Source organism: Podarcis muralis, chromosome 3 (genome assembly GCF_964188315.1).
Source record: "Podarcis muralis chromosome 3, rPodMur119.hap1.1, whole genome shotgun sequence".
Classification (NCBI taxonomy): domain Eukaryota; kingdom Metazoa; phylum Chordata; class Lepidosauria; order Squamata; family Lacertidae; genus Podarcis; species Podarcis muralis.
In genome coordinates, this window is record NC_135657.1 from 32708308 (window position 1) to 32722291 (window position 13984).

At 44.7% G+C, this 13984-nt stretch overlaps 1 protein-coding gene across 1 annotated transcript in view; it reads left to right on the forward strand.

Moving 5' to 3' along the window:
- Window positions 1-13984, forward strand: part of GALNT14 (polypeptide N-acetylgalactosaminyltransferase 14) — a 221762-nt gene that overhangs the window by 177002 nt on the left and 30776 nt on the right. The window contains exon 6 of the mRNA XM_028724478.2: window positions 6444-6565. Within this exon, the coding sequence (XP_028580311.2) occupies window positions 6444-6565 (122 nt within the window). The remainder of the gene's footprint in view (window positions 1-6443; window positions 6566-13984) is intronic.

The following is a 13984-nucleotide window of genomic DNA, read 5'->3' on the forward strand; positions in this document are numbered from 1 at the left end:
TTGGGCCCATTAAATCTTGGTTACCGCTCGGGCAACCTCTCTGAACCAGTTGGAAAGTTGTACTCCGCTACAATACTAATTTGGAAAATTGAGCAGAGCCCACTGAAGGATATAAATGCTGTCCCATTAAAGCTTGCCTTGAATTAAATAATCAATAAACGCTCAATTGTGTATGTGTAATGCTTATTTATTTTTATGGCAGCAGTTTAAAATCATAAGTAACCAGCAAACAGGGCCCCGTACAACAGGAGTCAGCCTCAATTGTGGTTAATTATTAAGCGGAAACTTCACAGCAGCAGAAAGGCTCGCCCTCTCCCAGGTTGAGCAAAGGTAAACTGAGGCACAGAGCAATGCCAACCACGTGGATCTCCCCATGAATCAGTGGAATATTTGGAGCAGTAAAATTCATGTCACTTCTGTATGCAACTTCCCTGTTTTGAGGACCTGGAACAAACTGTCCTTCTCCCAGTCTCCTCCCATAAGGCAATTCCCATGGGGAATTTGATCAAGTGCCCTCTACAGACAGAGCACAGGTGACTTGTCCCTATTACCTGGGCTGAATACCCTGTTAGACTGCAGAAAGCTAGAAAAACAAGGTGACTGTTAGTTGTTTATGTCAGATTATAGAAAGTCACACCCTGTACCACACTGGAGGAGAAACAGCTCTACCTTGGTATGTATATGAGCTTTCCAAAGCTACCATTTAGTAGCTATCCGATTCTATCCAGGGCTGTGCTAAATTTATATGGCATGAAAAGGGGCTTTTACATGGCTTGAAATGTACTCTGAAAGACATGTCCATAAAGCACACAGCCAGCCACCATCAGCACTCGGTTTCCTCCTGTTTGCTGCCCCTTTTGGCACATGCTTCAGTCATGTGCCTTTTTTAAGAACAAGGATCCTTTGCTCTTGTGTTCCAGCTAATCAGAAATCACGGTGAGATGACCTCATGTGTCATGCAGCCAATTGGATTTGCTTATGACTGTGATAACAGCCATGAAGCCAACCCAGAGTGAGGGCAATGTTTCCTGGCTTCACTCTGAATGGGTGAACAGTTCCACCCTGTTCTGCAGCCTCTCCTCTTCCATGGAAGAGACAAAGTCCTAATCATGTCCTCAGAGCCCATACCTCTCATGGGCTCCCCCCCCCTTTTGTCCCTGCATTTACAAGTTACTTGCTTTTGCTTTCATAGAGGCTTTGGGTGTCTCTGCTCTTGGTCAGGCAGAGGGTGGGCGTTTGGAAGTTATAGCCCATCATCATTACATTGACTGAAACCATAGCCTGTATTATTCTTTTCATTCAGTACTGATTCAGGTCATTCAAAGGCTTTCAAATATTTTGTTCTAATTGGAGGTTTGAACTAGGCTTTTAAATTGTGCTTGATTCCTTTATGTTAGGAGTCAGTGTTGGCTGAAACCTACATTTGATAGGGAGACTGTATTAATTGCAGGCTTTAATCTAGTTTTAATTAGAAGCATCCCATCTTCTCCCTCTTCCTTCCAACCTTTTAAAAGCAGCACAGATATTTGAATGCACTAGTAAGAGGAGGAAAGCTGGCAGATCCATTTACTTCCTTCCTGCCCACTTGTCTTCTGGACAAGAAGTGTGATTCAAACTAGGCTGTACCCCTAAATGATCTGATTTGCCCCCTCCCATCAATTTCCTCCCAGACAAACCAAACTGGAAGGGAGGCCACCTATCAGAACTCCTGTTTTTCTGGTGTAATTGGATTTGTTGCATAAGTGTCTTTCGCATATCACCAGGAAACCTGTAAGGAGTCATTGCAGCACCAATGTGGAGTCTCAGCATGGCTCCTCCCATGTGATTCGAATCAGGCCCAAGAGGCTCCCATGAACAGCCCATGTACTCTATTGTGCAGATTAGAGACCTTTCTTTGAAGAGTTCTCAGGGGACAGCCTACTATTTGAAAAAAGGTTAAGTTCAAGCCAGGTCTGAAGATAAAGAACCATGGCAACATCTCAGTTTCAGTCAGTGGTAGAGCAACAGCTTTTGCATGCAGAACATCCTGGTTTTAACCCCTGTATCTCCAGGTAGAAACTCTGGAGTGCTATTTCCACTTTCCACAGGCAATACTGAACTACAGGGAGCAATGTTCTGGCTCCGTGTAAGACAGTTTCCTATGTTCCCAAGAGACAGCAAGGACCTTAAAATTGCCCATCAGCACTTAGCACTTGGACAGCAAAATGAGCAGGCCCCCAGGTCGCCAGATCAGAGACTTTCTGTGGTGAGATTTCTTTTATTTCTCTTTAAATTATACTAATCATTTCTGAGTATGCATCTATACACATACATTAGCGCATGCAAATATTGTGCAAATCCTCTTTTGACCTCTTTTTTTTGTTGATGCATCAGTGACCACCTTTGGTGATCTCCCCTTGCCCCGCCCTGTTCTCTTCCATTGTGCTTTTGTAGAGCCCAGATGGGTAGGAGGACATGGGTTTTAATGAGAGGAGTCATCTTTGTCTCACAGGTACAAATGTGGTCTTCTCTTCACCACTTTCCATTCTTCCTTCCCCATTTCAGCTAGTACAATGGTGAGGCAGCTGGCCTGATTGCTGCTAAAAATTGCTGCCAGGCATCTCATGACAGAGATTGTTTATTTTAAGGTGACTTTTTTAAAAAAGTAATTGTGTTATTAGTTAAGGGAAACTTAACACTGTAATAATTGGCTTTAATTTGCAAATTAATCAGCCCAAGAGTTAAATGAGTTTTCTATTTAAGGAAAACTTTTAATCTGTTGACATTCCTAGTTTTCACGCAGCATTTATTGCTTTGCCTACCTGAAATTTCTATTACTGCTGCTGAAAATTCATTTTCGTGGGTTAGTGTACTGTGAAATCAACATTCACCAGTAACCAAATTCTGCCAATCTGGTCTACTTCCCATCAGGGGAAAGTGAATGGAACATGACTAAAACCTACCCAACACTGCCCCTTACAGACCATTTGGTGGTCTCATCATCAATACACATGTGACACCTTCGATCTTTGCACCACCCTCTATTCTTGGCACTCTCTAGATATTACAACTGGATCATTAACGTGTTGACTTGGCAGCGTGAAACAAACCACACTTTACATTTTGAACTTGGGTATGAAAAGGTCCCCACATTTAAATAGCAAAATACACAAATGGAATTGTCGATTGTGTGTGGTTACCATGGATTTGAATTGTTAGTTTTCCCTGCAGGAAACAGAAATGTCAGTCAGGAAAGAATTAAGTCCACAGTTCCATGTTTATTGTAGGGGAAAAAACAACTGGTTATATAAATGTGCTTGAGCGTGAGATATAAATATGTTGTTGTGTGGTACTTTATTGTATCTGATAATTGATGTAAGAACAGAAGATGAGCTTGCTGGATCAGGCCAGTAGCTCAACTCGTCCAGCATCCTGTTCTCACAGTGGCGAACCAGATGCCTATAGGTTTTTCCTGTACTATTATCTTTTTTATAAATGTGTTTGGATTCCAGTGCTCAATATGTTAAAAACCTTCAATAATATATATATATATATATATATATAGAGAGAGAGAGAGAGAGAGAGAGAGAAACAATTTCTGGGGAAACTGATCCTCCAGCTCTAGGCTGCGATCCACTTGGAAGCTGATTCCAACAGCCTCTTCAGTCATTATTCAGACTGGCTGTGTGGCTGAAGCAACTGGTCGACCCATAATTCATTATGTGGCGCCATGATTTTGTCGTGGATCTGGACTTGGACTGAGGAATCTTTGAGTTCAATGCCTGCTCAGACATGGAGATTTCTTAATGGCCTTGGGCCAAGTCACCACTTAACCTACCTCACAGGTTTGTTGTAAGGATAAGAACTCACGGACTCAGGTTCCTTGGACCAGCGTGCAATTAGCTGAGCTGAAAAGTTTGCATGCGAGTGACTGTTCTGCTGTGCCAGGATGCTTGAGTGCAGATTCACAAGGCCTACTAAACATGCTATATGTTATATGAATAGGTTCCAGTTCTCACGAGACTGGCGACTAGGCATTCAAATTGGCTCCAGGGAGTGTACGCTAGTTAAGATGTTCAAAAGGGGGTCAGAGCTTAAAATAGACCCGTCCCCGCCCCCTCTCATGTTTAAAGGGATTGCTCTATTAATACATCCAGGGAGTCTCAGCTGCAGCTTATTAGCCAGAAAATTAGAATAGGCAAAACAATGCCCAGGGTCTTTCTTTTAAAGCTGTTTGTTCTAACGAAACAGACGAGATGGGCTCAGGCGGCCTCTCTGGGATTTTTAAAAATACGTTTAATTAAATTGTATTTTAAAGATTAAGTAGATACATATAGAGGATGAATATTGCCACAGCAGGCTCTAGGGGCTATTACTGGAAACCTCTCTATGCACTTTCCCTCCAAAATCATAGTCTAAATTAATGCTTTCTAACCTTGGTTTTCAGAAATAATAAGTACAAGTGAATCAGATGTGGGCTATGTAGATATTTGCAATTCTGCATTCTACGACAATTAGGTGGTTGGTTTGTTTTTAAAGTCAGATTCTGGCTCAGTTATACTACAGTAAATTAGCAGTGCAATCCTCTGTATGTTTAAAAGGAAGTATGTCCTACTGTATCCAACAGATATTACTAATAATAATAATAATTTATTATTTATACCCTGCCCATCTGGCTGAGTTTTCCCAGCCAGCTCCCAATCAAGTGTTAAAAACAGTACAGCATTAACAGTACAGTACACCATTACTTCTATGGAAGTGTGCATAGGATTGCTGCTTTGGCATAAATGTGCTGAGATACCAGCTTCCAGTGCACTAATAGCACCTTCTGCTGCAATGTTGTTCTAATGCTGATAGTTGTGCCTTGCTCCACATGCACAGATTAATCCAGGGAGGGGAAGGATGAAACAACTGCCTGCAATTCCTTAACGAGGCTTCTAGTCCACAGCAACAATGTAGAGTACCAGAACAGAACACTACTGGGAATTTTGGGAATATCATAGTAGAATGTGAGGTTTCAGAACCAGAGAATCCAGTATGAATTATTGTATTGTGACTGTAAGAGCACTCATTTTAGCTGATTTAGCAATTAAATTTCAATATGTTCATGTATTAGCAATTAGCACTCAAAAATTGTTCCCTTTTGAGAAACTGGGGGAATTATAATAAAATGCGTGATTACGTTAACCAAAGTTGTCACTCGCTGTTAGAAGGAAAGGTCATCCCCCATTTCCCTTTTACGGTGACACACTGGCTTCAGAAAAGCCCTTAACTCTCATTCCAACTGATTATAATTTGTCCATACCAATTAAAATTTATCCCAATCCATTTAACCCATAGATGATTATTCTACCGATTCATATCTGTGTGCCTCCCGCCCTGTTCTTCCAGCTACTGACATATGGTGCCAGTTGGCTCCAAAGAGGGCTTTGGAGGGTTGGACTAGAGCATTGGATCCCTTCCAACTCAACGATTCTATGACTTCAGCTATCAGTAAACAGAGAACAAGGATGCTATGCCCCATAAACATGTTGCCCAACTCTTTGAGAAGCGATTGCAGGCTGGGTAGAGCAACACACATTTTGCTTCCTCTTTGAGGACAACTGATGCTGCCTCATGCTGCTGCTGCTGTGCTCATGTCTTACCTGCAGGCTTCCTGTAGGTCATCTGGTTGGCCACTATGAGACCAGGATGATGGAATAGATAGGCCTTTGGTCTGATGCAGCAGGGATCTTCTTGCACTATCATGGTTCCCCTTAAAAACCACCAGAGGCGTCACTCAGGAAGAAATCCCCACATTTGTTTCCAGTGTTGTTTTAGGCGACATTTGGTTGGCAGCCTTTGGTGCAGTAGGTGGCCGTCGTCCTTCAGAACTAACCGAAAATGTCCGTGTAGCTATCCTCAGTTCCTTCCCCAGCAACAACCAAAAGAATTGTGTGAATTAGCCACAAATCGTTCCTTTTCAACCAGCTCTTTCATTTTTGGAGCTTGCAAAACAAAAAGGGGTTGTCATATGTCTCTAGAAGAAAAAAGTGTTGGGCGCATAAGACGATCATGACCTCTCCTGATTAGATGGGGCTGAGCATGAATATGGTAGAAGGAGCGGATGCGCATGGGGAGAAGAGTGCTTTGCTGGAGGCTGCTCCCTTAGGGCAAATGGGGCCCTGCCCTGCAAAAACCACTCTCCCCTCAGCTATCCCCACCTGCCTGTCTTGTTACTTACAGGAATTGGCACTGGCTATCGGCTTCTTCCTCCTTGGCCTCTACATTGCCATGGTAGACCCCAGCAGGGAGGCTGTCCCCAACATAGTCTCTGGCGCCACCTACTGTTGGCTCCTCTACCTCCCCGACCAATGGGCACCAGCCACCACTGCTTATGTGTGCATGTCTGGCTAGCAGCTAATTTCTTGCTTGGGGGTTCAAGGCTCTCGGACCGGCACTTGAGTTTGTGTGCATCTTGACAGGTTTGATCCGGTCCCGCATTCGAGGAGCAGATGTGGCACAGGCAGGCGTTCTGACCTTTCTAGACAGTCACTGTGAGGTGAACAAGGACTGGCTGCTACCTCTTTTACAAAGGATCAAAGAGGTAAGTGATCCCTGAGCAGCTGGGCAGGTCTTGACCTTGGTCAGAAGTAGCAGTGGGCCTCAACTCTGCTTACATCCAGCTTTTAGAACGGGGAGCCACTGGTGGGGAAAAAAACCTATGGTGGGAGGTGGCTTTGAAATCCGAGCAATACAGTATTTTAATTTTTTTAAGTATACCCCACCTCTGGGCTTCAAAGTCGTTTACAAAGATTAAAACATGTGAAACGTCAAATTTAGAACAAACATTAAAACACTGAAAAATATATTGTTAACTGCATTTATGCTACAAGGGCCTCCTGAAACAAAGCCATGCTTAACCTGACAGCTGAAACTTGGCAAGGATACTGCCTCCCTTATTTCTAGTGGGAGGGGGTTCCATAGTGTTCTGTCCACTTTGTTGAAGGCATGGCTCTGCGGTGACTTGAGTCTGGTCCATGGGAGACCACTAATAGCACTCCTCCAGATTACCTTAGCGATTGATCCAGGACATACGAGCTGAGGCAGTCCTTAAGGAATCCTGGGCATCCGTTGTCCAGGGCTTTGTACTCCAGTACAAGAACCCTGAACCCGGCCTAGCAGTGGATGGGAAGCCATCTTTTCACACTGGGACTGCGCCTTAGCAGTAGTCTGTTCCCATTACCAGCATTCTGCACTAGTTGAAGCTTCCAGGCCATCCCTAAAGGCAGCCCCACACAGAGCATTTTGCAGTAATCCAGCCTTGAGGTAGAAATGTTCACCACTAGGATCATAGGAAGTTGCCTTAAACTAAGTCGGACTATCCATCCACCTCTGCCCACCTATAGCTCACTATGGGTCTCAGTCAAAGGAAATGCTACTTGACCCTTTTCTATGCAGAGAACGGGGACCAAACCTGGGACATTCTTCAGCCAGACATGTCCTCCGCCACTGAGCTTAACATATGTCCCGAGTCCTGATTCCTGGACTGGTTTGTGGACTCAGATTCCAAAGCATCACAAGGGATAAAACAGCTATACACTATCCAGGAAAAATAATAATCCAAACCCAGCTATGTCAGGGCGAAAACAACCCTGTAGTTATTTTCTAAGACATTTTGGAATCTGCTCTGTAGATGTCCAATAACTTTTCCTCCTTTGGGTGTATTTCTGATGCCTTGGCAATAAATGTGCTCAGGTCCACTTCGAAATGATGACTGAGCAGAACTGATACCCTGTCCCAGCGATTCAGTGAGTGATGTGTGTCAGATGAGGCCCAGAAGTGAAGGCCCATACTGCAGAGCAAACTAAGAAGGGGCCGTCCCGTGTGTATGCAAATTCAGTCAGCAGAGCCCCAGGGCTCCTGTCAGGGTTGCTGAGTGGTACACAGGGAATAGGCAGGCATGGCTCCAGCCAAGTTTTTAATTAGGCCTATGTTCAATTCCCAGTACTGAATGATTTAGGGGAGTGATGGCTCTTTGAATAGGGGCTGAATTTAATTTCATGCAAATTAAGCTTTAATAAATTGATTTAATGGGAATTAAATCCTGCTGGTTTTTTCACAGCAGACAATGGCGTTCTCTTTCTGGTAAAGACGGGAACATGAGATTAAAGCTCCAATATTGTCCTTCTCAGAGAGATAAAGGCATTGTAGTTGTGTCCTCGTAGCCTCCTCATGCGGACAGGGAACCTCTCGGCATCTCTCTCTGACAATGTATCTTGTGGCTTCGATGGGCTTCCTTTGCCTCTATTGATTGGATAGTGCCATCTGTAAAATGGGAGCAATAAAGGTTGCTCTGAATAAGTGTACTCAGAAATGACAGTGAAATGTTTGCTCGGTTTTACCAGTTAGCCATGAGCCATAGCACAAGGATGGGGAGCCGGTGGTCCTGATGTTGCAGAACTGATATTTGGCTGCCATCATCAGTGGTCATTGAATTGGTGGGTGCTGGAGTTAAACAACATCAGGAAGGACACACGTTTCCCATCGCTGCCGTAGTAGCACATTGTGAAATGTTGCTTCCTTCACCCAAGTATATCCAAACAAATAAAAGCAGGCATTCAAAGATTACTGTATTTACGCGTATCTAATGCAACATCGAATCTAAAGCACACCTCAATTTTCAAAAGCCTGCAACCAAAAAGAAGTATTTGCTACATCAGCAGTGTTTCTCAAGCTTGCAATCGGATCTAATGCGCCATAAAATCTAATGCGCATTCTAATTTTCACAACGATTTGGCCAAAAAAGTGAGTGTGACATTCGTGTAAATATGGCAAGTACAGTAAATAAGTTATCATGAAAAGTATTTCCTTTTCAGGGTCTTCCACCCTTCAAAATACCTCCCATTTGTTAATTTCAATCTATCTATTACTTAGTATAATTTTTGCAGCATGTTCTAGTATATGAAGCAAAACTATGTGTTTTTAAACATCACCCAGCAGTCCTGTGCAGTAAACTCTTGACTTCTCCAGAGGCACCCAGGAAGCTGATCAGTGATTTAAACCCAGTACCATCCTTGCTCAAACATAAGACTTGGTTCTCTTCTCCACAGGAGGAATGTTCATCCTATGGCATCTTGCGACAAGGCATTAATTATTTTGTCAGCACTGCTTTATGCGTCCACAGTTCCTATTTCCTGATGCTGAGCATGTTTTACTGGGAGCAAATCCCACTGATGTCCTCTGAACTTTCTTCTGAGGTGTGTGTTTAGGAAATGGTGCACAAGCGAAGTTTGCTCTGCTTTGAGCATGGCCCCTTTAACCTCCTTCGCTCCCCTTTTTGCACCCACCCGCTCCTCGCCCTCTTCCGAATCTCTCTATCAGAGTGGTTGACGGCGCCTTTCCCGCATGAGATGTTTGATGATTCGCAGCCAGCAGGATGGCAGCTCAAGCTGTATTTCCCTTGCAGCATTGGGAGAATGTAGCTCATGCTCAGAGCTGATGTGATGGATGAATGTGGATGCCATATGCAGCAGCGCCGTAGGAATTTCATTACATGGTTGCAGTGGCAGCAGCAGCGGCGGGGCCTGAATGAAGCAGAAAAGCAAAACGTCACCTCTGTTAACTTCTCTTATTTGTAATTTCTCTTTTTCTTTTCATTTTTCTTCCTTTTTTTTATAAAAAAACACCAAAAACCCACACAATCAAAATTGAAGCCTGCATGAATGTTTGAAAGAGGGGCCAGCTCAGTGGTTTCTCGTGCTCTTAGCGGCTTGCATTTCAATGAGGAACCTGCTTTGTAGTGTCATGGATTCCACACACGCATCCCCCAAAAGTGGTACAGGATTTGCGGGAGGATGAGTGCAAAAGTAAGCAATCTCAAGGTCCAGAGCACAGAACGCCTGACTCGTATAGGCAAAGAGAAAGGGAGTCTGAGGCAAACACGGAGCCTTTAAAAAAATCAGCCAGTCAGCTTGATGTGTGGTGGTGAAGTGAAAAAAAGCCAGGCATGCGTGCCTCTCATACAGCAGTTATATTGCTATGCGCTATCCCAATTTCTCAGCAGTGAGAGCAAGTTTCAAGCACTTTTCCTCAGGGCCCAGTTTCCTTGGAATGAAAGCCAGTGGAGACTTTAAGGATATATGGTTTTATTTACACATACATAACCTGTGCATAGGGACGCGGGTGGCGCTGTGGGTAAAAGCCTCAGTGCCTAGGGCTTGCCGATCGAAAGGTCGGCGGTTCGAATCCCCGCAGCGGGGTGCGCTCCCGTTGTTCGGTCCCAGCGCCTGCCAACCTAGCAGTTCGAAAGCACCCCCGGGTGCAAGTAGATAAATAGGGACCGCTTACTAGCGGGAAGGTAAATGGCGTTTCCGTGTGCAGCTCTGGCTCGCCAGAGCAGCGATGTCACGCTGGCCACGTGACCCGGAAGTGTCTCCGGACAGCGCTGGCCCCCGGCCTCTTGAGTGAGATGGGCGCACAACCCTAGAGTCTGTCAAGACTGGCCCGTACGGGCAGGGGTACCTTTAACCTGTGCATAGGATGGAGAGGCTCACAGCTTTCCCACCCCTTGCTTCCTCGTTAGGTGTACAGGGGAGCCTCGAGTCCAGCACAGAGCAAACATGTCTCTGTTTCCCCAGCTTCCAGCATCAGCCCAGTTCACACACACAAATGGCACATATGCCCAACACTGCTTGGCCTGCTGTTCTCCGTCCTAGGATGACGTGGCAGCCAGCCAGATTGCAACCCAGGTCATTTTATTTGAGGTGCTGAGCGCTTAAGTGGCCATTATCTTACAAAGAAACTTGCTTGGCCAGTTTAGTGGCCTCTTCGACTAGATTCCAACCCTTACTAGATGCAGAAACACAGCCTTGCCCCCCTTGAAACTCATAACACTGTTATCAGGGCTGGTCTCATTCCAAGGATGATGTGACATCCAGCCAGAGGGTGGGAGTGGCGTACCTTGGGTTAAGAACTTAATTCGTCCTGGAGGTCCGTTCTTAACCTGAAACTGTTCTTAACCTGAGGTACCACTTTAGCTAATGGGGCCTCCTGCTGCTGCAGTGCCGCCACTGCACGATTTCTGTTCTCATCCTGAAGCAAAGTTCTTAACCCGAGGTACTATTTCTGGGTTAGCAGAGTCTGTAACCTGAAGCATCTGTAACTCGAGGTGTCTGCAACCTGAGGTACCACTGTATCTGCCTCTCTTTCCTGAAGAGCACATCACTTAGTTAATAGCTTTTGCAACCCAGCTCATTTTACTTGAGATGCTGAGCGCTTTAATTTCATTTCCAGTGTGGACTGGATGGGATAAACGGAGGGACCATCATGTGAGGAGATCAAGGGGCCATATGCCTTAGATGTTTATTTGTAGCCTTTCAAAACTACTTTGTTCCACTTTGCCTCTTTTCGGGTCGTTGAGTAAATGTTGATGGGACAGATGAACGGTTGTGTGCATGTAAAATAGATGTTTCTTTTCTTTTCCTACACGCACATTTCCCACCTTAAAGGTGGGGAAGTCTCACACCTGCGCTGTCTTACTTCCAAGCGAAAATTACACCCCATCTTTTTTTCTTTTTTTTTGCCAGTGTCAAACCGTGTTTGTTCAACTGTATTAAATGTTAATGCTGCCACCTTCAGCCTGGTACTGGAAAGGCGACTCATTTTTGCCTGCCACGCTCTTCTTCCTCCCATTCCAAAGATTAATGGTCTTCTCTTAATTTGTGGCTTGCAGGAAACAGTCCATTTCGGCTTAATAAACTTCTGCGCTTCAAAGAGATCGAGAACCCAGAATGCATCTGAATCAGCAACTGCCCCCCCCGCCCCCCCGCAACCTGCATCATGTCACTTTCCATTTTTCATTCAGCAAAACATCTGTTTAGCCAGATTTCTAACGCATGGCAAGCGTCCAAGAAGCAAAGTGTACTCGTGTCTTTGTGTGTGTAAGCAGGGGAGGGTGTAATGGAATAGTAAATTAACGCTGGGCATCAAACCCCAAAGACACTTTAAAAGAAAAGTGTCTCTCGGGCAAAGTACACATGACAGATACATATTTCTCTGATGGATACGCGAGGTGACAGGGTCTCCTTGAGGTTTTGTTGATGCTTCCATTGCCTGGCTGCCTCTGCATAGAGCTCTGCTGTTCGTGGAGCTGAATCCCGTATGGGAGAAGCTTGCAGTCTCCGTTTAGGACCTGGTAGAAGGGGGTCCTCTTCAGTGGGGTGCCAGTATTCATTCATTTACTCATTCGTTGCACTTATATCCCACTTTTCCATCCAAGGAGGTCAAAGGGGCATGAATGGTTACCCCCCTCCTCATCCCATTCTCACAACAACCCTGTGAGGTAGGTTAGACTGAGAGAGAGAAAGTGACTGGCTCGAGGTCAGCCAGTGAGCTTCTGGTCCAAGTGGAGAATCGAACCCTGGTCATCCAGGCCCTACTGTAACCACTACAAAATCCGTCACTTTTGGTTTCTTTCCACATTTCACTTCAGTTTGCTCTTAAAAAAAAAAAAAGCTCCTCACAAAAGCTTGCCAGCCTTTTGAATGCACATACACACATTTTTGTATGCAAATTTTCCTAATATACACATTTTCCCCAATACAATGCATTTTATGTTATCTTCACTAATATTTGCATTTTTAAGCACACTTTCACCTAACACACACCTTTTTCAGATGGAGAACTACACCACTACATTCAGAACCCTGCAAATTTTGCAGGATAGATTTGTTTTGGATTGCAAACAATAACAACAACAATTTATTATTATTTATACCCCGCCCATCTAGCTGGGTTTCCCCAGCCACTCTGGGCGGCTTCCGACAAATTATTTAAATACAATAATTAATCAAATGCTAAAAGCATCCCTAAACATATTGTTTGGGGAAGCGAGAATCATAATGAACCGAAACGACTTTCTCCCATGGCTGTGTCTCAGCACTCCACTTCTACAGAGACCTTATTTTATGCAATTTGGCAGCAACAGTGGGAACACAGGAGACCTCAGGAAAGGTGCCAGTGTCATCCCCTTCCCCGGCATCTCTCTTGGCCTCTCAGCCATTAATAAAGGAGCTAGGTGCCACCATCCACCTGATGTATGGAAGGAGAGGCCTCAGTCCCTCATGACAGTTACTTCTGGTGCTGGAGGGGGGCAGCTAGGGGCGGATGTCAGGACTGAAGTCCTTGAGCCTAAGAGGGCTCAAAATAACCACCCAGAAATGAATAGATAATGGAGGCAGAAGCAGCACTTGGGAGCACATTTGTTTGTGGAAATGAGCGGCTTTGACTAAATGAATTTGTGTCAGGTAAGGGGGATGTCCATTATCTGTAACTGGGAGAGCATTACAAAGCAGAAGTGTTAGCTTGCAGGGGAATTCCACTTTGTTTAGCGCAGGTACGGATTTGTGCCTCTGCATGCTGTCTTGTTTTTACTTGGAGACCTGATGTGTCTACCATTACCAATTTGTTTTAGCCAAATAACTTTCCCCTAAAATGTAATTACAAGGCCCAAGGCGTTTTTACAGAAGGAATCAATCTTCATCACCTGAAAACAGGCTTTTGTTAATGTCATGGTAATGAGCCAATGGATGGCGATGTTCCACTATCCAACACACACACACACACACACACACACACACACACACACACACACTGAAAGATGCTAAGCAACCTCTTCTTTCTTCATTACCAGTACTTCCTCTTCTCCGCCATCAGCTATCTGAATATTGTTGCTTCAGCATTGGTGTCTGTTATCTGGGGCAATCACAAGCCTGTAAAGCTAGATAGTACTTGAGCATTTGGGGGCCTTTTTGTTGGTAGATTAGAACCAGGTAACGTTGCAAAAGAGAATCAAGGAGATTAGTTGTGCCTCCCTTTTCTTCACAGCAGAACAACTTCTTTTGCACCTTTTCTCTAGAGGTGATTGCTGCTCCTCAGTCTGTGACTTTGATATCCTGCAAGGAACCAACAGCAACTAATGTGCTTGAGGTTCTCTCCAAGGAGAGAGGTTGGGGGGGATGGAAGT